A 27,786-nucleotide genomic window follows, 5' to 3' on the forward strand; every position below is an offset into this window, starting at 1 on the left:
TTTTGTCCACCTTGTGTGGCAGCGGCTTTGCCATGATGCAAAATCTGTGCCTGCTAACTAACCTGTGCACATGTGGGCACATTCCCATGGCCTTGTGTCTACACTACACTGCATCTTCCTGAATGCTGAGGAGGGCTCTTCAGAGCAGGGCAGCACCCAGATACCATAACAGAGACATAGTGCTACCACACCACCCCTGATTGCAGCACCAGGCTTTGCAGCATCAAGAGATGGGCAGCAGAATGCACGGTGTGGAGTCAAGCAACTTCTGTTAAAGAAAGCTGATCCATGAGTTGCTGCAGGATCTGTCACTCCCTCATGGTATGCCCTGTTGTGTCCTGTATTTCCATAATGGAACTAATGCAGGCAAATGCCCATGTGAAGATGTATTAACAAGCAAAGCGCTTTTTGTTTTTAAAAGTAAGATTCACATCCAATCCACTAATTTTGCAGTATGGTTTATTTATGCAATGGGCTGAAAGAGTGAGTCCTGCATGGCCCCTTACGTCCGCCTGTGACAGCCTGACAGCTTGGGCATGAGTGTGCTACAGCGCACTAGGTCTGTACTAATGCCATTGCCTCATGGATTGAAATAGCCCATTCTAGGGCCCAAGCAGCCCCAATTTCTCTTAGCCCCTTTCCTAAGCCCTTGGCTGGTGCAGCTGACCTGACCCTGGACACTTTGGAACAAAGGCCTGTTTCCTTGTCCTCCTCCTCCTCCCATAACAGCACCCCTCAGCCAATGGGGCAGTTGAGAGGGGCCCTGGATCACCTTAAGAACAGAAACAACTCCCTCCCGCTCCAGTGGCCTTTTCATCTCCACCTCAAGCCATTCATGGACTACTGTGACTAGCCCATGCAACTTAGCCAAGACGGACTCAGGAATCCCCCACCCTTTCCCCTTGGTTGTTCCTGCGGGAGACTCAGGGAACCAGACTTTGCTCATGAAGCCAGGTTGCTGGCAACCAGTCCTGGGCTTGGGGTACTAATGGTTTGTGGCTTCCCAGCTGCCCTGCCCTGTTCCTTCTCTGAGTGGGACTGGAGCCACAGGTCACAGGAGCAAGCTGCTAATGTGTGGGGATTTGCCGTGGAGCAGAAGAGCCAGAAAATGTGATTATGCTTAGACAAATCCTACTCCCCTCCCCCCCCACACACACTTACTCTGACTCAATTACCTTCCAGCTTCTGCACTAAGTCAATTAGAAACAGACCAGGCACTTAGCAGGTGGCAGGCGCATGAAAAGGAGGCATTGGGTTGGATCAGGCCCGTGGTGCCATCCCTAAGGTAGCTGTGACAGGAGGCCCTGAGATGCTGGTGGTGCAGTGGGGGGCAAAGAATAGTGAGCCACAAGAGGCAGACCGATGCCCCTGTGCTGCAGTAACACCCTGCTATCAACCAATGGCACCCTGGGGCCTGACCTCTGCCCCGCCACCGCAGCTGCAGGACACCAGGGAACTTTGTTGTTCTGGCTGGTGCCTCTCACTGATAGAATGCAGGCCTTTGACAGCGACACACCTGTCCCCTCATGGCATAGTGCAGTATCATGGCATTGCTGCTAGATGGCTGTCATAGCCTTAGAGGCTAGGGCTGGCATGTCCTCCTCAGCCAGTACTACTGCACCACTTCCTATAGTGCACCATGCGGGGGAGCTAGGTGAGGGCTCTGTATACATGACAACACCACTGTCCCAGACATCCAGCCCCCATGAGGAGAGCCCCAGGGCCTGGAATAGACACTGTGAGGTGACCCACGGCCTGTGTTCTCACCTCAACCCTCAGCTTAGTGCCATTAAATGTCAGTTCTCAGGCTAGTCTCTCAGCAACTTGGTGTCATGCCAGCCAGCACAGACAGCAGGAGATGCCAGGCTCTTTGTGCCATGTCACTCCCCGACCACTGAATTCCTACTGGGCCAAAGGGCTTCCTCTGCATGGCCAGCCAGGGCTGCTTGAGTGGAGGGTAGGCAGCAAGGTGCAGGGCCCTGGGAAGTCCAAGGCAGGCCTGGCTGGGGCAGGGTGTACCCTTCTCTGTTACCATGACATGAGAGGGGCAGTGGCAGAGTAATGTGACACCCCAGCTGGCCCCCAATGCATGCAGCCAGACAGACACCTGTAATGCCAGGAACCCAGCAAGTGCGCCCCCCCCAAACCCCAATCGCACCTCAGTCACATGGGCATCCTGGCACCCTGCTCCCAGAACCTCAATCCACCTCAGAGTCAACCTGCATGAAGCATTGAGCCTGTCTGGGCGTGCAGGTCCCTGGCTGGCCCAGAACACCACCTCCTGCAGAATGTTGCCTAGGTGGCTGGTAACACAGCAACACAGAAGCAGGCAGGTATGGCAGGCCAGCTCCCTGGGTCACCACTGCCAGCTACCCTAACGTGAAATCTGGACTGTGCCGGGTGGGGATGGAGGTGTCTCCAGGCCCTTGCCCCTCCAGGCTATATAGGATCCAGGTAGGTCCATTCAGCAATAGGCAATCCCACACAGATCATGCACGTCCCAACTAGTGGTCCTCAAGCTCCACTCCAGCCACAGCAGCAGGTGGGAGGCAGAGGGCACTCAGAGCTGGTGGGGACCCTGGGGGTCAACTGGCAAGGAGGGACAAGCATTCCCACTGGAGCCTGGCACTGGGGTCCTGGCTGCACACCTAGACATCTGACCAGACAGGAAAGATGGGGCAGTTAGTGCCTGGGCTCAATCCAAGGGCCCACACCAGGCATGGGGCACAGAGAGCAGCTGGGGGAAGCCCAGGGTCGGCGGGCGGGGTGGGAGGGGTGGTGGACCTGTGATGGGCAGAAATATGATGTGTCACAGCAGCTGCAGTGCACACAAGGGGGCTGAGCTGGACAGGGCACCAGGATCCATGCAAAGCCAGGTTCACAAGTTTCTTCTCCAGGGCTGACCAGTGAGGCCTGTGCTGTTACTGCACTGTCACTTCTGCATCCCCTTCTAGCAGAGGTCCCTGGAGGCTCTCAGCACCACACAGGGAGGCGCTCTACTGGGCTTTCTCCATGGGCATAACTCCAAAAGTGCCTTTAATTTGTGGAGGTGCCTGGAGATGCCCAGTCACAGTGTTGGCAGTGGGTCTAGTGGTGAGAGCAGGGTGCTGTTATGTCTGTGTCCTAGTCCCTGTTTTGCCCCTGCCAGGCTATGACATGGGTGTGGCCTGCCCCCTCTCCATGATAATGGAGGAGAGTCATGGTGTCTACCTCTCAGCCCAGGAGCAGGAGCATGCTGGCAGGAGCAGGGCATGGTCATGGTGAGGGGCTGGGCCAGTACCTGATCAAATTTTCGGGTGCTGAACGCTTCATTCTTGTTCATGAAGGTCAGTAAGATCCAGTCGCAGAGGAAGGAGCCCTGGGGAAAGACAGCAGGTGAGTGCACAAGGGAGCCAGCACCAACTGTCCTGGGCACAGTGAGCACATACTCACCATTCCCACTGAGGTCAGTGCCGTGGCCAGATTAATGATGGTGGGGATCAGGCTGAACCTCCCTGCCTAGGCACCAGAACACAGCTGTCAGCACCCCTCGTCACAGTCTCTGCCACCTGCAACCTGGGCTTGTTAATGTCAATGGCTTGGCCCAGCTTGGCAACACAGGGTGCCTGCAGAGTCAGCCAGAGTGAGTGAGGGCCTTACCAGCCAAGGGCCTGCACAGGGGAGGGCAGTGCCAGGCAGGATCCTGCAATGTCAGGCCCAGTGCAGGGGAGGGCAGTGCCAGGCAGGATCCTGCAATGTCAGGCCCAGTGCAGGGGAGGGCAGTGCCAGGCAGGATCCCACAGTGCCAGGCCCAGTGAAGGGGAGGGCAGTGCCAGGCAGAATCCTGCAGTGTGAGGCCCAGTGCAGAGGAGGGCAGTGCCAAGCAGGATCCTGCAGTGCCAGGCCCAGTGCAGGGGAAGGCAGTGCCAGGCAGGACACTCTTCCCACCTGGCCATGCACGATGACGTCAATGCGGATGCCATAGGCCTTGATCAGGCTCCGTGTGTTCGTCCCGTTGCAGTTGTAATATTTGGCAAACCTTTGCAGGAGAGAGAACGGGGATGGGGCAGTGAGCGCAGGGTGGCTAGGCTCAAGAGCAGGGCCATGGAGGGGGTCACTGCCCTGGAGCAGGGCGGGGGCGGGGGGGAGCAGGGAGAGCGGCAGGTACCTGTAGTTGTAGCCTGAAGATGCCTGAACCCTCTTGGGGTCCAGCCTGCGGAAGGAGTAGCTGGGATTGCAGGCTGAGTCTGGCAGGTCGAGGTTACAGTTCCAGTTTATGATCACCCCAATAATGCCGCCCTTCAGGAAACAGAGAGGAGGGCAGGACCAGCACAGCACTTGCAGGACCCAGCCAGGTGTCCTGACGTCTGGCCTCTTGCCCCACACCAGCCTACCCTGCAGCGCTGTGCTCCCCTCTCTGTTCCTAGTATCTCCCCACTGACAGGCCAGTTCACCAGCAGGGTGCACCCAGCACTGGGGGCAGCTGGGCTGTCTTTCCCAGGCTCTGAGTCTCATCAGCCCACTCGGCTCAGCACTGCACCTGGCAGACGAGCTGGTGCCAGGCGTGGGGGAAGGAGGTGGAGAGGGCAGAAGGGACTGTAACCTATCATTAGGCAAGGGTCCCATCTCCCCACATACCTGGCCAGAACCTGTTCCCCATCACCAAGTGCGTGTCCCTTCTCCCCGCAGACTCGGTCAGAGCCTGTTCCCCCCGCCCCGCCCCCAATCACCAGGCAAGGGTCGTCCCCATCACACATCAGGCAAGAGCCTGTCTCATATTGCCAGACGGTAACCCCCCCGCCCCCCGCCACAACCACACACACACATCATGCCAGAGCCTGTCCCCCCATCATCAGGTGAGGGCCCCCCACCATATACACACCAAGCCAGAGCCCATCCTCTATTGCTGGGTGAGGGTCCCCCAATGTCCAGCAAGGGTTCCCCTTCCTCACAGACTGGGCCAGACCCTGTTCCCCTCACTAGGCAAGGGTCTCTCTCACACACACATATGCTTGGTCAGACTCTGTCCACTATTGCCAGATAAGCCCCCTCCCCGCAGTGTCCCCGCACAACCTACCTGTTCAGCCAGCGTAGTGAAGTTCTCCCCTGCCTGCTCCACAATGGAGGCCAGGCGGAAGATGGGGCAGTACAGGTCTGTGGTCTCATTGAAGGTGCAGTCTCTCAGGTAACCATTCTTATCACCCTTCATATTCCCTCTGGAGAGACACACCGGGAGCTGCTGAATCGCCACGCCCCAGTGGATGGGGGGGAAAACACCACACAGCCGCCCAATGCCCTATTTACAGAAGCATGCACGTGCATGTGCACGTGCACAAACACACCTGTGCAAACTTGCAGGTACACAGCCATACACCCATGCACATACTCCCAGGCAGGTGCGCGCGCGTGCACACACACACCTGTGCAAACATGCAGGTATACACCCATGCACATGCACATACTCCCAGGTAGGTGCGTACACACACACACCCCATGGACATGCCCACTGCAAACCCATGTGTGCACACAAACACTGCCATGTACACATTGACACACATCGTGTGCTGAGCTGCAGTGCACTGGCAGCGCCAGGCCTGGCTCCCAGGGGCTTGACTTCAGTGCCCAAACTCCTGCCACTTCACCTACTGGTTGTGCCCAGCAGGCACAACCACCACTTCTACCCCACTCAGAACAGCCCCCGCAGGCAACTCCTTCCCCGCTGTCCATTTGCCAGTGCTCGCCCTCCCCCAGCCACACTTTGTTCCTGACTGGCCTGTTACGCTGCCCCAAGGGGGCAGTTGGGTGGGTGGGGGGCAGGGGGCTTGGCCACTCGCTGGTCACTCCTCCTGGACTGGGCCATACTTGGAAAACTTGAAGCGGGGGAAGTGGATGTTGTTCTTGATCAGGATGGTGATGTGTGCAGCCGTCTTCCCCAGGGACTCACTGGCCAGGGCAGAAAAAAGCGTCAGCGGGCGGAGGGTGGGGGCGGGACGGTGTCCTCACCTCAAAGCCCTGGGCTTCGTTCCCCGCCCCCAAAGTGCTGGCCCCTGTTCCCTCGCCCCAGAGCATGTGGGAGTCTTTTCACCATGAGAGTGCTGGGCCTCACCATCTGCTGACTCCCCATTTCCTAACCCATCCCTGCTAAGATGGGGGGGTTCTGCTTCCCCCATTGTAGCAGCACCCCCTCCCTGCCCAGCTCCAGCTCCCTCTTGGCTGTGCCCAGGGCCTGCCACCAGAGCTGGGCACTTGGGTTCGGTAGGAGGGATCGCAGGACAGGAAAAGAACCAATGGGCTCATGGGGCAGGTCCTCCCACCTGGGGCTGTCCATACTGATATACAAATTATGCAGCCATGTGGGGCAACAAACTGCCTCAAATATTGTGGTGCCCCAGCCAGCTGGGTGCTGCATATGAGCTCCTGTGGCTACCCCGCATCCCCTGGCCAGACCGCCACAGACTGCACCCAGCCTCCTCTCCCCAGGCAGCACTGGGCAGCTCTGTGAGCTTCCTCCCACCTACTCCCCTGAGCCTCCCTGTCTGGCAGCAGTTTCCACCCCTGGGCCTCGCCATCTTCCCCCACTTGCCTGCACCCCCAACAACAGGCGCAGCTGCTGAGCTGCGCAAGGCACCAGTATTGCTAAGGCTGGCCTGCCCCTCCCCTCCCCTCCCCATGCTTCAGCAGTTCTCTTTCTACCTGACTGTTTGTCCATCTTCCACAGGACACCAGGCAGATACCTCGCAGGTCTTCCCTGGCCCACTGTAATAGGGGACACAGCGCCCCGTCCTCTCTCCTGTGGGGACAGACAGACAGATGGGCTGAGAGTGCAGCCCTGGGGGCAATAAGTCCTGCCCTCCTGTTGTCCTGTAACAGGTGAATGCCAGTCTTCAGCTGGCCCTGGCCCACACCCACTCACCATTCCCAAGCATGTCCATGTGCCCTGCCACACAGTCACTGTCAAAGCTGCAGGCAGCATGAGGAGCCTCCAGGCTCTGCAGGGACAGAGACGGAGAAACAGGTGTCATGGGGAGAGGGAAGCAAAGGGGTAGAGCTGGAGGAGGAGGGGTCCAACCATGCCATTCTCTCACCTGCACCCCTGCCCTCCCTGCTACCTCCATGTACATCGGCCCTCCATCATCCCTCAGCCACCTGCTGCAGCCTAGGACGTTCCTCACACAGGGACCCACAGCAGGGAGCTGAGGGTGATCATCCCAGACCCAGGCACAGAAATGGGGGTGCAAGCCAAGCAGGATGCATGGGCAGAGAGAACCAGAGAGGCTGGGGTCTCCCCCAGTCCCCACTGGGCATGGCAAACTCTGAGCCAGGGCTCCAAGACACACCACAGCTCCCCTTACCTTCCACTGGCATCGATGCAGGTGCGGGCACCACAGCAGCCTCTGTGCTCCTGCTTGTTGTCAATTCCCCAGCCTGGAGGCTCCAGGCACTTGCAGCCAGCTGTCCAGGCAGGCAGCAGTCCTAGCTGTGCTGTTGCCCTGCAGGCAGGGCTCCAGAGTCCTTGTCTACATTAGGTGCACCCACAGTGCTGTCCATGAAATACAGGGGCCTGAGGCTTCCTTGAGCCAGTTCCAAACAACCCCCACTCCTCCATACCTAGCCTCCTTCCTCCTTCTCCAGCCAGCCAACCCCCTGCCTCCATCTCCCACCCCAGGTTGTGCCTTGTTCCACCCCACACATACACAAACACATCTGCCTTGCTCACCTCAGGGCAGGTCTCTAGAGTCTGGGAGTGGGTGACTTCCACCCGGGTGATGATGCTGAACACACTGCCACCCTGTGGTGCCGACGCAGCAGGGGAGAGAGAGAGAGAGAGACGTGTTTTTCCAGGAAGCGCTGACGCAGCCCTGTCCCAGTTCCCCCCCTGCCTGCACGGGGCTGCTCTGATGGATGTGGAATGAGAGAGATGGCTGGCAAAAGCCCTGTGGCACTGAAGGGTGTCCACCTCGTCAGCCTCAGCCAGCAACACTGCAACCAGCTGTCTTCCCACATTGCAAAGGGCTGTGGGCTCCTAATCCCTCACCTTGGGCCATTCCCTTCACCACTGCCTTGCTGAGGGAGTCCCTGTTCCCTGACAATTGTGTAGGCCTAAGCGTTGCTCACAGTTGAGGTTAAAAGGCCTGGCATCTGGCCAGGGGCAATGTTTGCAAGGTGCATGTCTCAGGTGCCCAAGGGGGGACCAGCCATATCAGTGTGCACATGGGGATCAGCTCTGCACCAGGTGCCTTGGCACTGCCCATGGCTCCCAGTGCAGCTCTTGCACTTGCAGAGAGTTCACTTCCCCTGTGGTCACTGCCAGCTGCATAGGGCCTGTTCCCCCAGAGACAGGCCAGGCAGGCTGAGCTGGCAAACCCCTCTTGTGCAGGGACAAGGGAGACAGGCTCCATCCTGGGCCAGGCAGCAGGAACAAGACCCTCAGCATCTCACTGGATCCCAGTCATGTTGGGCATGCAGGGAGTGGTCTCAATGACCTTTCAAGGTTCCAGAGCTAGGGTTTTGTGCTCTGGGTGGATATAGAGGAGCTTAGGTCCATGTGCACCCAGCAGCCTGCATGGGCCAGGTGAAGAATCCTGGTCACCACAGGGACCAGGACAATCCTGCCTGCAGCAGGCACTGGGTGGGGCCCCAAGGAGCAAGCCCAGCTGTGCAAAGGCAGCCCTCACTGGACTCTGGCCAGCCACACTCAGGGTTCCCCCCCGACTCAGGCATCATGATTCTGTGGAAATGGGCCAGCACACCCAGCCCCAGCCCTGTTGCCCACACCTCCCACATCTCAGTGGGGACCCTAGCGGAGCAATGAGGGGTTGCTTGCCCCCCTTGCTGGGAGGGCAGCATCTCAGCCTCAGTTCAGTGCTGAGTGGGTCCAGGGGGAGCTGGTTGCATGCAGGTGAGCCGCTGTATCAGCACAGCCAGCATTAGTGAGAGGCCCAGAGCAGCCCTGCCCCATTGGCCTGGGCACTCACTGTCTGTCTGTTTCTGAGGGGAGGGGCAGGGCCACAGCCTTGCAAGGGGAAGCTGGGGGTGGGAGGGAGATGACGACAGCAGAGTCAGAGCCTTGTGGAGGGAGGGACAGTGTCAAGGCCTGGGAGGGGAGGGGCAGCTCCACAGCCTTGTGTGTGTGTGGGGGGAACAGTGTCAGAGCCTTGCAGGGGGATGGGGTAGTGTCAAGGCCTTGCAGTGGCTGGGTGGGGGAGGGACGGACAATGTCAGAGCCCTGTGAGGGAGGAGCAGTGAGGGGAGCAGTGTCATGGCCTTGCTGGAGGGTGGGGGGGCAGCATCTCAGCCTCACCTCAGCAGGTTTGATGTATTCTTCTACATCCCAGACCTTGCTGTGTGAGCGGGTGATGCCCTTGACCTTGGTGATGACAGCACTCTCGGGGCCTGTTTCACGCTCCTGGTAGCCCTTCTGGATGATGAACACGTACCTGTGGGGTGGGGGAGCTGTCAGGGACACCACACTCTCCCCAAGAATTTAGTGCCCAGCACAGCCACCTGGGTCCCAGCAGCAGGGGCACAGAGGTGGGAGGAGGGACATGGCACTCTGCCCGCCCTATGACTGGGGAATCCCAAGTGCAAGGGCTTCTCCTGCGTCCCTGCAACATGCCAGCCCCACACATCCTGCACTGCCCCATTTTCCACTCCCCCGTCCAAGTCCTGCTGGTGCCAGGCAGCTCCTGGGCCTGGCCCTTTCTCATCACAGGTCCTTGCCCCACCCCAAGGTGGAAGGGAGCTAGAGAGCACCAGGCTGTAGAAGTGGGGCAGACAGCCACGAAAAGCCCATGAGGGGACAGAGAGATCCTGCACAGAAGGGGGAGCATAAACAGTTGGTGGGAGAGGTGATGGGAGGGTTGGGGGAGTAAGTGTGTGATCCTGTTGTGGGGGGCAGGTCCAGTGGAGGTGGAGGAACCTGCATTCGCCCATGAGGGGGCCCACCAGGACATGCTGAAAGCACACACGAAAAAGTGTTGTATCAGTGTCAACATGGGAGAACCTCCCCCAAGACCGTTCCCAATGGAGCCTTGTAATCCCTGAGGGGGTGGCGCAATTTGGAAGGTCCCACCACAGTGCAGATGAGGAGCATCAGAGGAGAAGAAAAGAGTGTCAAAAACTGCCCCATGCCCCTTCAACAGCTACTAACACCTGCCCCTTCTATCATAAGACCTGCAGCTCCAGAATCAGGCTGATCAACCATCAATGGACTCACAACTAGGAGGGTGACATGAAGACATCCTACTCTTTATCGAGCGACCACCAAGACAAGAGATGTGGTGAATAGACAGTGTTTTGAACACCATGGCTCTAAGCTATTACCTGTACACAGGCTTAGAGAGGGGTGTAGCAGCAAAGGTGTAACAAGCCTGCATGGATGTGTGGAAGGGAAAACCAAGTCATGCCACTTCATGCCATTGGTGGCTAAATGCCAAGACAGCTATACATTATCAGCCATTGCTATCTGCATTTTGAGGGCACAATTTAACCCCAACATGTTTTCAGGCAATTAGGGAAGAGGGACCCAGAACTTCGGGAAAACTCTTATGAATGCCAACACAAGGTTTGAAAACAAAAAAGCAGTCTAGTAGCACTTTAACAAAATAATTTATTAGGTTGTGAGATTTCATGGCATAGACCCACTTCTTCAGACCATAGCCATACCAGAACAGACTCAATATTTAAGGCACTTAGAACCAAAAATAGTAATCAAGGTTGACAAATCAGAAAAACTGTAATCAAGGTGGGCAAATCAGAAGAGCAGAGGGACAGTAGGAGGGGGGAAGTCAAGAATCAGATAAAACAAAGTATGTAAAAGAGTCCTTATAATGACCCAGGTAATACGCTTCCCACTTCAAACCACGTGTTAATGTGTCAAATTTGAATATAAAAGAGAGTTCTGCAATCTCTCTTTGCAGGCGATTCTTAAAGTTCCTTTTCAGTAAAACGCAGACTTTCAGGTCATCAACAGAATGGCCCACTCCATTACAGTGCTGGCTGACAGGCTTGTGAGTTAAGAGCATTTTTGATGTCTTTTTGTCCATTCATTCTTTGTCAAAGCATGCTTACCATTTGTCCTATGTACAAAGTATGTGGGCATTGTTAGCACATGATGGCATAGAGGAACATGAGAATGTGCCCGTGATTCTGCAAATATGTCCAAATAGTTGTAGCTTCCGTTTTACAACCTTCTGCAGCAGGTTCCCTTTCAGCTGTATCTTCCTATATAATTCCTCATTGGTGACCTTCTGCATCCATCCTATTCTCAGAATCTTTCTATAACAACTCCTTTCAAACGCCAATATTCTTCTTTTCGAATCTTTTGTTATGACCCATGTCTCACATCCATACAACATGCTGCTGAATACACACATTTTCAAGATGCCCAGCTTTGTTCTTAAGCTAATTGCTTTGCTTTTCCAGATCTTATCCATCGCCTTCAAACTCACTCTTGCTTTCGCTATTCTAGTCACTATTTCCTTCTTACAGCCTAGATCAGACATTATGTTGCTCCCCAGGGCCATGTCTACACGTGCCCCAAACTTCAAAATGGCCACGCAAATGGCCATTTCGAAGTTTACTAATGAAGCGCTGAAATGCACATTCAGCACTTCATTAGCATGCGAGCGGCAGCGGCACTTCAAAATTGACACGGCTTGCTGCCATGCGTCTCGTCCAGACGGGGCTCCTTTTCGAAAGGACCCCCCCTACTTCGAAGTCCCCTTATTCCCATCATCTCATGGGAATAAGTGGACTTCGAAGTAGGCGGGGTCCTTTCGAAAAGGAGCCCCGTCTGGACGAGACGCATGGCAGCAAGCCGCGTCAATTTCGAAGTGCCGCTGCCGCCCGCATGCTAATGAAGTGCTGAATGTGCATTTCAGCGCTTCATTAGTAAACTTCGAAATGGCCATTTGTGTGGCCATTTCGAAGTTTGGGGCTCATGTAGACGTAGCCCAGATATGTGAACTTCTCTACATTTTCTAGTTCAATACCATTGACACTGATCTTCCTTCCTATTTCCTTATCTCCAAATACCATTGTTTTTGTTTTATCGATGTGCATAATCATTCCGTACCGCTTCCCTTCTTCATTTAACACCTGCACCGTTTTCGCTAGCTTCTTCTCATTTTCCTCAATGATAACTATATCATCCGTGAACCTGAAGTTAAGTCTTTTCCCTTGCACAGATATCCCTTCTGCCTCTGCCTTGATCTTGTCCATTGCTCTCTCCAGATGTGCGATGAAGATACTTGGTGATATTGGATCTCCTTGTCTCGTACCTCTACTTGTTTTAAATCAACTTCCCAATTCCCCACATGTTCTCACTGCTGCCTCCACATTATCACTGATATCCTTCAACAACTGTATCAGTATGCTACCAACTCCATGGCTACGTCTACACGAGCACACTACATCGAAATAGCTTATTTTGATGTAGCGACATCGAAATAAGCTATTTTGATGAATAGCGTCTACAGCTGCGTCTACACGTGCACGCTACTTCGAAGTAGCGGCACCAACTTCGAAATAGCGCCCGTCGCGTCTACACACGTCGGGCGCTATTTCGAAGTTAACTTCGACGTTAGGCGGCGAGACGTCGAAGTCGCTAACCTCATGAGGAGATAGGAATAGCGCCCTACTTCGACGTTCAACGTCGAAGTAGGGACCGTGTAGACGATCCGCGTCCCGCAACGTCGAAATTGCTGGGTCCTCCATGGCGGCCATCAGCTGGGGGGTTGAGAGATGCTCTCTCTCCAGCCCCTGCGGGGCTCTATGGTCACCGTGGGCAGCAGCCCTTAGCCCAGGGCTTCTGGCTGCTTCTGCGGCAGCTGGGGATCTATGCTGCAGGCACAGGGTCTGCAACCAGTTGTCAGCTCTATGTATCTTGTGTTGTTTAGTGCAACTGTGTCTGGGAGGGGCCCTTTAAGGGAGCGGCTGGCTGTTGAGTCCGCCCTGTGACCCTGTCTGCAGCTGTGCCTGGCATCCCTATTTCGATGTGTGCTACTTTGACGTGTAGACGTTCCCTCGCTGCGCCTATTTCGATGTTGGGCTGAGCAACGTCGAAGTTGAACATCGACGTTGCCGGCCCTGGAGGACGTGTAGACGTTATTCATCGAAATAGACTATTTCGTAGTCGTAGCTACGTCTACACGTGCAGCCAACATCGAAATAGTCTATTTCGATGAATAACGTCTACACGTCCTCCAGGGCCGGCAACGTCGATGTTCAACTTCGACGTTACTCAGCCCAACATCGAAATAGGCGCAGCGAGGGAACGTCTACACGCCAAAGTAGCACACATCGAAATAAGGGTGCCAGGAACAGCTGCAGACAGGGTCACAGGGTGGACTCAACAGCAAGCCGCTCCCTTAAAGGGCCCCTCCCAGACACACTTGCACTAAACAGCACAAGATACACAGAGCCGACAACTAATTGCAGACCCTGTGCATGCAGCATGGATCCCCAGCTGCAGCAGCATGGATCCCCAGTTGCAGCAGCAGCAGCCAGAAGCCCTGGGCTAAGGGCTGCTGCACACGGTGACCATAGAACCCCACAGGGGCTGGAGAGAGAGCGTCTCTCAACCCCTCAGCTGATGGCCACCATGGAGGACCCCGCTATTTCGATGTTGTGGGACGCGGATCATCTACACGTTCCCTACTTCGACGTTGAACGTCGAAGTAGGGCGCTATTCCCATCCCCTCATGGGGTTAGCGACTTTGACGTCTCGCCGCCTAACGTCAAAGTTAACTTCGAAATAGCGCCCAACACGTGTAGCCGTGACGGGTGCTATTTCGAAGTTGGTGCTGCTACTTCGAAGTAGCGTGCATGTGTAGACTCGGCTCATATGACTCCAACACCACCCCAGTCACTTTCTGATCTATATCGTCAAATGCCTTTTGAAAATCAACAAAGCAAGTGTATATGTTTTTGGTCTTTCGTCGAGCTTTCTCCGCTATCAGTCTTAGTGCCAATATCTGCTGTATGGTACTTCTATCTTTTCTGAACCCTGCTTGTTCATCCGCTATATGTTCTTCTGTCTGCGATCTTAATCTCTCAGTCAGTGTCATCATCAGCACCTTACCTAGATGACTTGTTAGGGTAATTGTTCTGTAGTTCTTGCACTCCAACGTACTTCCTTTCTTGGGTATTGTCACTAGCACAGATCTTGTCCATTCCTTAGGTTCCTTCCCTTCTTTCCATGCCATATTACATAGTTGGTGTATTTCCTGAATCATGCTATCATCTCTCCCATGATCTCGTGTTGCAGATCACCATCTCATGCTCTGTAGCAAACTCTAGCAGTTTCTCACCTTATTCGTTTCTTTCTCCATATCCAAACCTTCCCATGACTCGCTCAGAACCTTCCAACCTTGTGTTCCAACAATCTGTTCCAACCTTTGCATTCCAAGCTCCTCCAATGATCAACACATCTTTCTTATGTTTCTCCCCCATCATCTTTGTCAAGTCTTTATAGAATAGCTCAATCTGTTCCTCCGTACTGCCCGACATGGGTACACACACCTGAATGACTGACATGTTGAATTGTTTTGCTTCGAGTTGCGCAACCATCATTCTTCCACTCACCGGTTTGTGTCCTAATAATGCTCTTCTAGCTGTTTTGTTAAGGAGGAATCCAAATACTGCTTCATGCTTCATTTCGTTTCCTGACCAAATGACTTTGCAACTGCATATCTCTCCTGATCCCGTCCAACACATCTCTGCCAGTCCAAGTATATCATATCAGTATCTCTCCATTTCCTTCCGAAGCAGCTCTAATTTTCCAGTTGCCCACAGTGTTTGGATATTCCATGTTCCAATGGATAGCATATGTGTAAGCTGTAATTTTCTTTCGGTAGCCAACTTATCAACCCAACCCCGATCGCTCAGTTGGTATCGTGGACCTTGTTTATCCAGGCAATGTCCGAGCTGGCATCTTTTAACATTTAGTTGTACGGGCATCAGATTTCATTCGTATTGTTGTTTGACAGTCAGCGCATCAACACACAGCTGACCAACCTTCCTCCTTCACCCAGGCTTTGGGACTGGCATGGAGCACTCAGTGGCTTCATGGCAGAGTTCTCTGTCAGGAGGATCAGAGCAAATGTGATTGTACCTAAGGGCTTGACTGTAAACGATGGATCGTGTGTGTGTGTGTGTGTAGGATGGAAGCTAGAAGCATGTAGGTAAGTATAACGGTCACCGGGTTTCCGGTAGAGTGCGAGCCTGATCAGGCCATCCTTGATGTTACTTGATGTTACTCTTTTACTTTTCAACACAAGGTTTGGTGTCACTGGGTGGTTGTGAAACCAAAGCCCAAGCAAATTTCTAAACACATTTCTTCAGAATTGGACATTGACCAATCCTCTGGCAGTAATCTCTGTGGGGAGATGTAACAGATCCTCTCCTATGCTTTATGAAAAATGGGTTATGTGTAAAATTGTTGTTATTTGCTCAAATATAATAAAAATAAATATAAATTTAAGGTACTCCAATGCCCAGCTGTCTGGGTCCCCATGGATGGAGCTGCCAGTGGGACTCCCAGCCCCGGGGCTGCCAGGGGCCAGGTCCCTGGCACTGGACCTGCCAAGAAGGCTCAAGCCCCATCCGGCTCCCAGCCTGGGGGTGCAAAAAAATTTGATCAGGCCATATGTGGTCTGTGGGCCACATGTTTGACTTATTTGGCTTAGGATAACTAGACTCATATTGAATAGAACTAGCCATGCCTTTTATTTTAATTCGTATCTCACTTTTATCTGCCTGTTTTATTTATAACCACCTAAATCCTACTGTTTTGTTTAATAAAACTTTATTATAATCAACCCCACTGTAATAACAAAAACAGCAGTCCTGTAGCACATTAAAGACTAACAATATTATTTATTAGGTGGTGAGCTTTCATGGGAAAGACCCACTTCTTCAGATGTCTACCTCTCTGAGACTATTTCCAGTGTAAGTACTTATTAGCCGGGAGGGCTACCACTGTGCACATCTCCCTTTCATTGATAAAGGGGGCTCACCTAATGAGTCATCCACTGTGCAAATCTTTTGCACAGAGGGAGACAAATCTATCCGGGGGGTTGAACCATTTTGAAGGTTGATTTACTGGAGTCTGTGCCCTAGACCTGCATGCCCCTTCCCCCCCTACCCCACAGAGCTGTGGTTAATCAGTGTCTACATTGCTCTGTGGGTGAGGGGTAACCACAATCCTGTCCCTTGGGCAGAGGAGACCAGAGGCGCTGGCCCAGCAGTACAGAGTACTGGGGATCCCCAGAGAGTAAGAGGATGGTGTCAGTAGCCTGATCAGCACACTGGAGAACGTCCCAAAGGGTCTTCTGTGACCACACCCCATCACACTGCCACACGCTCTCTTGCACCCATATCCCTTCTGCACACTGCCTCCATTGCAGACCCCACACCCTTGCCATAGCTAAGTGTGGCAATCGACCACTTACCAAAATCTTGGAGTGCTCCCCCCACGATTTCCCACCCCTGGCTTATACCATGGGAACATTCTGACAAAGAGACTGATGTCCTTCCAAAGATTTATCAGTAACTAGAGAGCAGCAGTTTACACCATCACGGCTTCAAGAGTAAACCAAGAAATTTGTAATTATTTAACAGTTTCACTTTTTTCTTTCTTTTTGATAAATAAACTTTTTGATACTAAAGGCTTGGCCACAAACTGATTTTGGGTTAGATATAAGTTATATATTAACCTGGGTGTGTGGATGGTCCTGGGACTCTGAAGAAATTTTTATTTGATGAATCTGGTTTTAATGACCGCTCATCCCTATAAACCAGGGATGGTGACCCAGCTTTTTTTTGGTCTGGGCCCAAAGAAAAAAAATCAGTTAGGGGGCCACACAAGCAAGAATTTAAAAAAAAACAAACAAACAAAAAAAAAACCTCACTGAACTGGCTTCCAAGTGAGAAGCAAAAAAGAAAAACAACACACAAAATGACAACCCACCAAAATTCACTGACATGGCTCCCAACAAGTAAGGCGATTTCAATAAGTAAATGACATTCACTTCACTCACACACTGGTGGTGTTCCACTTGGGCTGCGGCCCTGGTGTCCGGAGGGCACCAAAGCGTGGGGATTCTCACATTATGCTCCAGCCCTGCAGCGTACAGAGACTGGAGGCTTCTCATTTCCACCAGCTCTCGTATTTCCACAGTCAGAAAAGGAAGGTGCAACATGATGCTAGATTTAACCCCATTGCAAAGGTCTGGGGACAGCAACATACCCAGGCCAGGCTGCTTATGCTGTCCCTCCTGCCACCCTCCCTGCCCTGACCCCGCCCCCCACCAACTTCTTTTCTCAGGTTGCAGCTATGTCGCTCATCCAGCAAACAAAATACCTGCCCTGGGACCCTGTCCTAACCTTGGCTCTCCCACTCCATCCTGAGGCCAGTAGGAAGCTCACAGTAGCAGGGCTGAACAGAACCTGGCACTGCCCCCTATCTAACCCCACTCTTTCCCTTCCTTGATTTGGAACGAACTGTGCAGCAGCAGCACAGGAAAGAGTTAAACTTCAGCCCTTGGGCCAGATCTGCCGCTGGGTGTAAGCCAGCAGATAGCTCCAATGCAGTAGAAAGTCCAGTCCCGCATTTGACTTTGCATGCAGGTGCTGAGGCTGGCATTCCTCTGCCTACTGCCCCACAAGCTCTCCCTACCCCAGCTCTCCCAGGCCCACACGCCACTCAGTGAAGGACCTACCAGGTGAAGTAGAGCAGGATCAGCAGCTGCAGTCCTCGGTACATGATGCCAAGGTTGCGGTTCTTCACCACAATCACTTTGGGAGTCTCGTAGTTCCAGAACTCCCAGAAGCATCGCCAGCAGCCCACGGCCCTGGGCCCCTTCACTGGGGTCGCCTGTACTTGCAGGGAAGAGTCTAGGGCCATGGGGTGAGACCGGGATCTCTGCTCCCTTTCCATAACCTGGGAGACCTGGGCTCCCAGTACCACAGCGACACCTGTTTCTGTACTGGCTTATACTGAGATCTCCCGCCTACCAATGTGCTGCAGGTTCATGCTGGGAGGTGTGGCAAGATGCAGAGCACAGCAGCACTGCACATCCCCCACCTCACTGGGCATCCTGTGCTCCAGAGCAGCCTGCTGGACACAGCTGCCCATTTCTGCATCACCAGTGCCCCCTGGCGGCCAGCGTAGCCATTCCTGCTCCACACACACAAGTTGCTTCATCATCCCACATATTGTATGAGGACAAATGAGCTCACCCAGGCAATTACAGACCTGCCAGCCTGCCATGGCTCGTGGTCACGATAATGGAGCAGCTGGTCCAGGTCTCGATTAATAAGGAATGAAAGCAGGGCACATAATTAACATCACTCAACATGGGCTCAGGGGAAACAGAGCCTGTCAACTTAACCTGCTGCCATCTTTTGGTGACACAGGGTGTTTGGTGAGTGAAGGTAATAGGCTGATGTAATACATTTTGACTTCAGCCAAGTATTTGATTTGGTACCACAAGCTAGTGTGAGTTTGAAGCCAGGATGCTAGAACATCAGGATGCCACACATCAGAGCCACCCAGCTCCCACACTTCTGGGGGGGCCTGCTGCGGCTGCCACAATCATTGTATGGCTCGGAGGGACCTGGGGATTATGGGGGCCTGGTGTGGCTGTGGCAGCAGGGGTTGCCTCCCCATTCCCTCACCCCCTGCTCACCACATTCTGCACTGACATGCCTCCCTCTCTCAGACTGCTGCACCTTGCTTGTCTGTGGGAAGTGGAGCACCCTACCCATGGGCACTCCAGTTCCTATGCCTGCAGAGAAGCGAGGCACAGCAGGCTGGGAAGGCAGTGGAGGGAGCAGGCTGCAGGACCACTCCAGCTCCTGGTACCCATGTGGTGAGTTGTAGGGAGGTGAGCCCTAATGCTGCTGACACCCCAGACCTCCATAATCAGAGGTGGAGGGAGGGAGGGCGGTGGCAGGGCTCAGGAGAGAGTTGGAGGGGGTGGAGCCTGCGGCAGGAAGAGTTGCCCTGGGCCCCACACGTGGGGCACAAGGGAGGGGTGCTCCAGGATCCAGGCACCCCTTGGAATGGCCCTGCCATACATGAAATGGAGTAAACACTAGTGACTGACAGCTTTCAAAATAGTCCCTGAGAGATAGCCATGTTAGTCTGTATCTTTACAAAACAAAGAAAGCAGTTTGGTAGCACCTTAAAACCTGTTATTTATTAGGTGGGTCTAGCCCATGAAAGTTCAGCTCCTAATAGATAATAGTGTTAGTCTTAAGGTGCTACAGGACTGCATATTTTTTCTGTGAGGTTTCACAGGATGTATTTCTAGTGGGGGAGAATGGTCAAGTGTTGGATATTCATTATGTAATGGTTTTATCAAAGATCTGGAAGAAACCACCACCTCATCTTTGATAACATTTGCAAACAACACAAAGATGGGGTGGGGGGAGCGGGGAGGCTGGGTCATTGATACGGAGCGGTCTGGATTGCCTGGAAGTTGGGTGCACGCAAACAGTGTGGCCAAATGTAACATCATACTTGCATGCAGAGAATAGAGAGAGGAGACTTTAGCTTGGGGGGTGGGGCAAGATCTCACAGTGCTCCCTTGTGGGCAAGGGAGCTAATTTGATCCTGGAACAAATAAACCAGGGACTCTCAAGCAGGAGTAAAGAGGTTATATTTAAGACTGGCAAGCAATAAAATACTGTGTTGTGACTAACTGTGTGTTTAGAAAAAGTAATTGTGCTGAATCCTAAATAATAGAACACCATTTAGTTCAACTTTTGGATGTTTTCCACAATTTCAAATATATTGAGTTCAATTACAACACAGAGTACAGCAGGTAGAGTGCTCTCTTAATTTTTTTATTACAAATATTTGCACTGTAAAAACCAAAAGAAATGGCATTTTCCAATTCACCTAATATCAGTACTGTAGTGCGATATCTCTTTCACAAAAGTTCAACTTACATATGTGGAATTATGAGCAAAACTCCCTGCATTCAAAAAATAAAACACTGTAAAACCTGAGAGCAGGGGTCTCAGACACCTGGCCCACAGGCCGTGGCCTGTCAGAGATGTTGTACAATCCAGCACAGGAGTACCTGTGGGTGGAAGAAGCGGGACACTGTCTGTTCCCATCACTCAGAGCCACCCCGTCCCACTACTGCCCCACCTTCTCCCCCACATAGCACCCCAACCTCCAAGGGAGCTGGCCTTGGGGATTACCAGGGGGCCCTGTAGCAGTATGACAGCAGCAGCTGAGGCATCCTTGCACATCCCACAGCAACAGGAGTTATGGGGAAGTGGGCCAAGTGTGCGTCTTAAGAGCACTCTACTTCCCCATGGCTCCTACCATGATGGGGCGTGAAGTGGGGTCTGACTGCTGCTGGCACATGTAATACCCAAGGCTATGTCCCTGGGGGACAGGGTACCACTGGGGCGGGGGGAGGGCAGAATGGTGGTGGGAAGGGGCAGGATGTAGACGATGGGAACAGACAGGCCCCCCACCCCCTCAGCCTGTCAGTACTCCCAGGCCAGGTTGCTCAATTGCTCCAGTCAGGTATAGCCCACAGCTTTAGTTTGAGTTTGAGACCACAGCTGTAGAGCCTACAACTCCACTATGTACTACTTCTTGTTCAGCCAGTCACTCACACAAAAGAATCACAAACTATTTAAATGCCAGATGTGCATGTCCCTTCAGACATCAACCACCATTTCTGAGAACATGCATCCATGCTGAGGATGGGTTCTGCCCAATCACAATCCAAAGCAGTCTGGACATGTTCCACATGTTCATTTCTATCATCTCAGTCAGATGACACCAGCAGAAGGTTGATTTTCTCTCTCTCTTTTTTTGGTGATTCAGGATTCATAGTTTCTGCATCAAAGTGCTGCTCTTTTAAGATGTCTCAAAGCATACCCCCACACCTTGTCCCTTCAATTTTGGACTGCACTTCAGAGCCTTATGCCTTGGGTCAAGTGCTGTAGCTAGCTTTAGCAGTCTCACCTCTTTTCATTTTGTCAGATCAGCAGTGAAAGACATCAGTAACATGCAACATATGGCAGAATGCAGGGAAACTGCTGAGCAAGAGCCATATAATTCTCCTCCCGAGGAGCTGTCACAAATTAAATAAACACATTTTTAATGAGCATCACCCACATGGAAGCATGTCCTCTGGAACAGGGCTTGCGGGACAAAAGGCATGCCCCGGATTCATGACTGCAGGTAGACACACTGGACCCTCTATGCCTTAGCTTCCTCTGCTGTCCCTGTGCAACTCTTCACCTGTGTGTTTTCTTCTGTGTAAGTGTGAGAGTACAGGAGAGTATGTGTGGGTGTGAGCTTGAAAGCTAAGTCTCCTTTTCCTTTAATCCAACAGTGGCATTTAATAAAATACATATAAGTGTAACCCTGGGGGGAGGGGGCATGTCTTTGGTGTAAATTAGGTTAACAGGGCATGATGCAGGAACCCAAGGCACCCCTGGGAGCTACAGTTCCTTGGCCAGCTCCCTGGGTAAAGAACCTGCCCTGGAGCAGGAAAGGGACTACATTTGCCAGCACTCCCTTGGTAGCTGGTAACAGAAGAGGAAGGGGGATGCGGGAATATTGTTTTTCACTTACAATACTACAGCAAGGGCCCAGAAGGTAAGTTCTATAAAGGTAAGTTCTTTATTATTGTATACAGTTTTACTATATTACAACAAAATCATTTTACTAATCACTGTTTCCACTCTAATTTTTCATTAACTGCTAGTGAGGAAGTGAGATGTAAGGATTTTATTTCCCTGGCTGGGTTGTGCATCCCTAAGTTTCTCCTAGGATAAGGGTCTGCAACCAAAATAGCTCCATTTTTTTTCAAATTCAGTTACAAAATCAATACTTCAAGAGGTGCAATGCATGTGAATATGAGACAGTTCTTAATAAAGAACGTCAAACCGTACTTTTTATCACTCCTATTTTAAACACAATGCATACACATTGATTTGTACCAGTTAGAAGGTTGTTACCCCTATATCCAGGCTTAAGCTGCCTCATCCCCCAACTCTGCCCCCTGTCCCCAAGTGTTACCCTCCAATCCCCATCCCCACGCTTAACCCCTCTAAGCCCCAAACCACCCTCCCCATCTTCAGGTTTAACCCTTCTCATCCCCAAACTGCCCCCAGCCTCATGATTAACCTGACTCAGCCACAACCTCTGTCCCACACCCATCCCACCTCAGCATGCGCAGCTCCTCTGCGGCTGCCACCTTCTCCCTGCCACCTCCTCCTTTTTCTTGGCAGAGCTGCACAGCTCTAACAGACTCAGCCATCCCTTCCCGCAGCTCTCCTGAAGGCTTAGTGCTTCCCCTATGTGCAGTGTGGACAGCTCCCTGTCCTGACAGCTTTCTCGTTAAGGGCTGCCTGCCCTGCCACAGCTTTCTTCTCCAGGGCTCCTTGCAGCAGCTGACTGCTCCGCAACTCTAGAGGCTGCTGCCGCTTAAACAAAAATAAAAACCTAAATTCAGTTTGCTTACTGGCGGGCAACTAAATTTAGTTGGAGATGCAAGAGGAGTCAGCAGCATCAGTGAATGGAGCCACAAGTGGCTCCTAAAAGAGCCGCAGGTTGCTGACCCATGCCTTAGGGCCTAGGCAGCATCAGTGTATAGTGGTAATGTGAGCTGCCAAGGGACACCTTTGTTCCCCAGGAATCAGGACAAAGGAGGGAGGAGAGGTTTGGCTGGTTTGAACTGGAACTGGGCCACTGAAAGGAATTAGTCTGGACTGGGCGAGAGAGAGGAAGTGTGAGGAGCCAAGGCACTGGCTCGAGGACCCATCTCTGGATTCCCCTGTCCCCAAAATAGATTGTACTGACTGTTTCTGTACTGACAAGTCTAGTCTACACTGTGTCGCTGTTGACTAATAAACCTTTTGTTCTACCTACTGAATGAAAGTCCCAGTTGATGGCAGAAGCAGGTGCAAGGCTTGGTGACCCCCCACACTCTGTGATATGCACACTCACTGCATGGCTATTTTAAACTCCTTTAATGCACTTATAAAAATTGCGGTCCACGTTTACAAAAAAAAAAAAAAAGCACACATACACCCTCCCCTCCCCCCTAGAAGTGCATGCATATGGGCCTTATCGTCCAAATCACTGATGAAGATATTGAATAGCACAAGACAGACAAGCTCCTTGTAGGACTCCACTCAGCAGGAGCAGGAGGGCCGACAGCTTTTGCAGGACCTTGAAACAAAGGAGTGGGGGGAGGGCTGGCCTCTTGTTCCTGAAAGGGGCAGGGGGCTTGGGCAGGAGAGAGAGACTGAGGCAGCCAGCCCTCAGCACCGCTTGGTGAGCTCTCAGAGTGGCGTGGAGCAGCAGTGCAGTGCTCTCACAGTGATGTAAGGGAACTGCCACTGCTTTGCTGGTGAACTTGTCCAAGTCACTTCCTCTACTTGTGCCTCAGTTTCTCCCTCTATAACATGCTGATGATGCTATTGAGCTCCGTTTGTAAAATGTTTTGCACTCTAGTGAGGAAGGGAGAGCATGGCAGTGGCAATATTACAATGGGGATACAATTTATATTACAAAAATGAGACTTGAATCCAGATCCTCTGACTTCCCATGTTTGGGAAACAGGCAGGGTTCTTTGTAAACTGAGTGCTTGGATGGCCACCCAGCACACATTTATGTGCCACCCAGATGATTAACAGAGTACCCACAGCCAGGAACATATGTTTCTATTGTTTGTGCACATCCACACATGCCCATGCACATAACATTTATTCTGCACATTGGTGGAAAAAAATTAGAGGGAATCTTGGACACAGGCCCCTGCCTACAGAGCCCTTTCCATGTGCTTCCAAGTGCTGTGCTCTGAGGGTGCATTACAGGATGAGAAAGGTGAAGCACTATCTGATAAAGCCAGCCAAGGGCAGGGATCATGGAGCAGTGGGTGGCTGCGTCTACACGTGCACGCTACTTCGAAGTAGCGGCAGTAACTTCGAAATAGCGCCCGTCACGTCTACACGTGTTGGGCGCTATTTCGAAGTTGAAATCGACGTTAGGCGGCGAGACGTCGAAGTCGCTAACCCCATGAGGGGATGGGAATAGCGCCCTACTTCGACGTTCAACATCGAAGTAGGGACGTGTAGACGATCCGCGTCCCGCAACATCGAAATAGCGGGGTCCTCCATGGCGGCCATCAGCTGGGGGGTTGAGAGATACTCTCTCTCCAGCCCTTGCGGGGCTCTGTGGTCACCGTGGGCAGCAGCCCGTAGCCCAGGGCTTCTGGCTGCTGCTGCTGCAGCTGGGGGTCCGTGCTGCATATACAGGGTCTGCAACTAGTTGTTGGCTCTGTGTATCTTGCACTGTTTAATGAAAGTGTGTCTGGGAGGGGCCCTTTAAGGGAGCGGCTTGCTGTTGAGTCCGCCCCGTGACCCTGTCTGCAGCTGTGCCTGGCTCCCTTATTTCGATGTGTGCTACTTTGGCGTGTAGACGTTCCCTCGCTGTGCCTATTTCGATGTTGGGCTGAGCAACGTCGAAGTTGAACATCGACGTTGCCAGCCCTGGAGGACGTGTAGACGTTATTTATCGAAATAGCCTATTTCGATGTCGCAACATCGAAATAAGCTATTTCGAAGTTGGGTGCACGTGTAGACGTAGCCGGTATGTGCTGGTGGTGACAGCGGATGTGGGCTGGCCAGGACACTGCATTTCCAACCAACAAAGTGCTTTTAAAGGGAAACATAAGCTGCCTCCCAGCTGGTTGGGAGCCATGCCAAGGGTCACTTCTCACATAATTGCTCATGCCTCAGTGCACCTGCCCATCCTGGGGAGAGAAGGTGCAGCCACTGTGTGCTCTGTGAGCCTAAAGCAGTGAGTCCAGGTGTTCTGAGGCAGCTGTAAAATCCCCTTTTCTATTGCTCTGGCTTCTGTGACAATAAGCCATTGTTCACCTCCCCCCCGCCCAGAGATTCTTCCCCCTCCAACTCCACCCCCACAGGCATTACCTCAGTCTCCCTCTCCCCTGGGGATTTCTCACCCTGTCATCTTATTCAGCTACCCCACGCAACCTACCGATTGCCTGCCCCCATGGGAATTCTCCTCCCCTTAAGAGATTCTGGCTCCCATTCTCAGTCAGAGGCCAGGGGAGGATCCCTGTCTTTGAATAGAGGGCGAGGGGGTTGTATCAGGAACTGAGAGGGGGAAGCAGCCATACCCCTAAGCCAGGCTGGCATGGCAGTTTGGGGCAGCTTCAGCAGATGCAGTCTCTGCTTGGCTTGTGCTCCACCTGGCCTAGGTCATCTTCTCAGTACCACCCATTCTGGCTCCCTGCAACACTTTGATGATGGCAGAGGGAGCTGTGAGTCAGACGAAAGGCCCGGAGGCAGAGCTGGACCCCAAGCTGTAAGCTTGACATCAGTGACCTGGCACTTTAGCTCTTCCTTGAGAAACATGGGGCTGGGATTCCACCCTGAGCCAGCCAATATGAGAGACAGTTGGAGAGAGTGGCCAGCCCTCCAGGACTGCCTGGAGTCTCCAGGAATTAATGGGGCTGCCATATTTTGAACCTGCCAAGAATAAGTCCAGCCAGAACTGGGAACCCTGCACCACCTCTGTAACTTCTTCAAGGAACTTGTATTGATTCCCATCTTTCTCCTCCACTAGAGCAGCACAGCAGGTTGGTCTGGGGGTATCCCCCTCTTTTGGGAATGAGTCCAGTAGCTGAGGGGAGGGGGGTAAGATCCTGGGTCAGTGAAGAGAGGCAGGTCACTCAGAAGTATTTGCCACCAGGGCTCAGAATCAGCAGAGAAATAAAGGGACAGGAGACCAGGGCAGGATTTCAGGAGATCCCTTTATTCAGCCCGTCAGATTATTATCCTGTATGTATATAGCAAAGTGCTGAGCAGTGTGCACCACAACAGGAGGTGGATTCCACCTGTCACAATTCAGATCACACAAACACTGTCATGTTAGAAAAGAGACGAAACCCTGACACTGTCCCAGTCTGATCAGTTTGCCACAGGCCACTCACACCAGTGCCCCTTAGGACAGTAGCCCTGCCCCTAAACAGTTCTTCATCCAAGCCCCACCCCCAACATGACATCACAGGCAGGGGTGTGTGGTTGAGTTGCATCGTCTTGTAAGGATTGTGTTGTTGGAAGCCATGCTGCACACCTGAGTTTACTCAGTGGCCAGCAAGCTCTTCCACAAGGGCTGTTACCTGCCTCACCCCCACCCCACCTTTCCCAGGGAACCCAACAAACATGACTTCCTACACACATGGCACATCAAAGGAAGGGATGGTACAACAGACATGGTGGGGAGCAGAATTCTCATTCACATTTAGGAGCTAACCAAGCAAACCCCCTACAGGAGAGGTTCCCACCATTTTGTGAGGAGCCTGGTCCCACCATGACCCCAGGAGGAAGAGAGTCGTTGAGCATACCCAGAGGTTGGCAAGACGCAGCCAGGCCCCGTGGGACACTCCCCCCGCCCCACTGCACGTGATGCATGCATGGATAAGGGGCTGGAGTGAGTAGTGCCAGGGTCAGGACCCCAACCCCCACCCCCAGCTAGCACCAGAGTTGTCACAGCCAAGAGCCCATTCTGGGCTACATTATTTGGGACACTAAATCTACCTAGGTGAAGAGGCAGGGCACAGGAAGGCTGGTCAGAGCAGCCAAAACACCTCCCCCCGCCCCGCAGACGCAGGTGAAGGTAGATGGTGCAGTGGGGGGCGATGTTGTAGTCTCCCAGCTTGTGGCCATCCTCCAGCACTTTCCCCTCAAAACTGAGCCAGAACTGCTCAGCCTGGATGCTCTCCTGCTGCTGGACCCGTGCCTTAAATGAGGTGACTCCCTCAGAGGGGAGGACACTGTAGGTGCTAGTCCTGCCCCTGTCGCTCTTCACAAAGATTGTGATGGCTTCCTCGTTCTTCACCATCAGCATCAGCATGTCTCCGGACTTCAGCTGGTAGTCAGCGAGCCGGGAGCCATCGCACAGCTCCATGTGGGCCCCATTGTGGCAGGCCAGCTTCTGCTGGTATGGGGGCACCCCCATCTTCTGGGCCAGCTGGACCTTAAGAGCTGAGACAGTCAGAGCACCAGTGACCTCCACAGCATGCATCTCACCAGTCAGGAGCTTCACACTGAGCTGCATGGCCTGAGGAGCAGAGTGCCCAGAATTGTAAGAGCCAAGGGACTCAGAACACCAGGTGGGAGCTCGTTACCTCCTCCTGCCCCTTTCTTGCCCAGCAGTTGGTGCAGCCATTGCCCCAGAGCAATGGGCAGGGAGGAGCATGGCACTGCTCACACCAGCTGCACCAGTGTGTGTGCAAGTGCACAAGGGCTTGGTGAGCATTGGCCTATCCTTTACCTGGGGTCAGGCGTGGGGCGGTGGCTGCTGCTTATTTGGCGTGGGGCGGCGTGGGGGCTGCTGCTCTGTCCTTCCCTACCCAGCCCTGGAGTGCACAAGCCTTGATGCTTCCTTCCAGGGCCAGGAGCTCCGGGGACCGTGGGGTCACTGATAGCAAAGAGGGGCGAGGGCTGGGAAATGCAGGCTGCAGGCGCTGCCGGCTCCGGGAGACACGCAGCCCTCGGGGGGGCTCCGGTCCCGACCTGGCCCACCCCCCATCGCGAGCCGAGAGCCCGGAGCCAGGGACCCCAGCTATTCCCCAAGCCTGGCCCCCGGGTCGCGTCTCACCATTGCCTCCAGCCCGCCGAGGTCTCCCTAACTCCGGAGCTCCCCCGTCGCAGCCCGCTCCACTCCGCAGCGAACTCCCATTTATCCGCTGCCACCCGCGCGTCACCAGGGACCGCTCCGCCCCGGGAATT

At 53.2% G+C, this 27,786-nt stretch overlaps 2 protein-coding genes across 2 annotated transcripts in view; both read right to left on the reverse strand.

The window, feature by feature from the left end:
• Window positions 1-507: 507 nt before the first annotated feature.
• The window catches only part of P2RX2 (purinergic receptor P2X 2), a 57,837-nt gene continuing 30,558 nt past the window's right edge, over window positions 508-27,786 (reverse strand). The window contains exons 2-12 of the mRNA XM_075012571.1: window positions 9,281-9,416; window positions 7,697-7,768; window positions 6,893-6,968; window positions 6,673-6,769; window positions 5,842-5,922; window positions 5,057-5,195; window positions 4,148-4,278; window positions 3,928-4,018; window positions 3,433-3,498; window positions 3,281-3,358; window positions 508-2,656 (exon numbers count right to left, since the gene is read on the reverse strand). Coding sequence (XP_074868672.1) covers window positions 2,561-2,656; window positions 3,281-3,358; window positions 3,433-3,498; window positions 3,928-4,018; window positions 4,148-4,278; window positions 5,057-5,195; window positions 5,842-5,922; window positions 6,673-6,769; window positions 6,893-6,968; window positions 7,697-7,768; window positions 9,281-9,416 — 1,063 coding nt within the window. The 3' untranslated portion in view covers window positions 508-2,560. The remainder of the gene's footprint in view (window positions 2,657-3,280; window positions 3,359-3,432; window positions 3,499-3,927; window positions 4,019-4,147; window positions 4,279-5,056; window positions 5,196-5,841; window positions 5,923-6,672; window positions 6,770-6,892; window positions 6,969-7,696; window positions 7,769-9,280; window positions 9,417-27,786) is intronic.
• Window positions 25,828-27,712, reverse strand: ISG15 (ISG15 ubiquitin like modifier). The gene is made up of 2 exons (XM_075012892.1): window positions 27,656-27,712; window positions 25,828-27,115 (listed from the first exon to the last, which is right to left on the reverse strand). The coding sequence occupies exons 1-2, from the start codon at window positions 27,656-27,658 to the stop codon at window positions 26,321-26,323; spliced, it is 798 nt and encodes a 265-aa protein (XP_074868993.1). The 5' UTR covers window positions 27,659-27,712; the 3' UTR covers window positions 25,828-26,320.

This window comes from Carettochelys insculpta, chromosome 18, assembly GCF_033958435.1.
Source record: "Carettochelys insculpta isolate YL-2023 chromosome 18, ASM3395843v1, whole genome shotgun sequence".
In the NCBI taxonomy this organism is placed as follows: Eukaryota; Metazoa; Chordata; order Testudines; family Carettochelyidae; genus Carettochelys; species Carettochelys insculpta.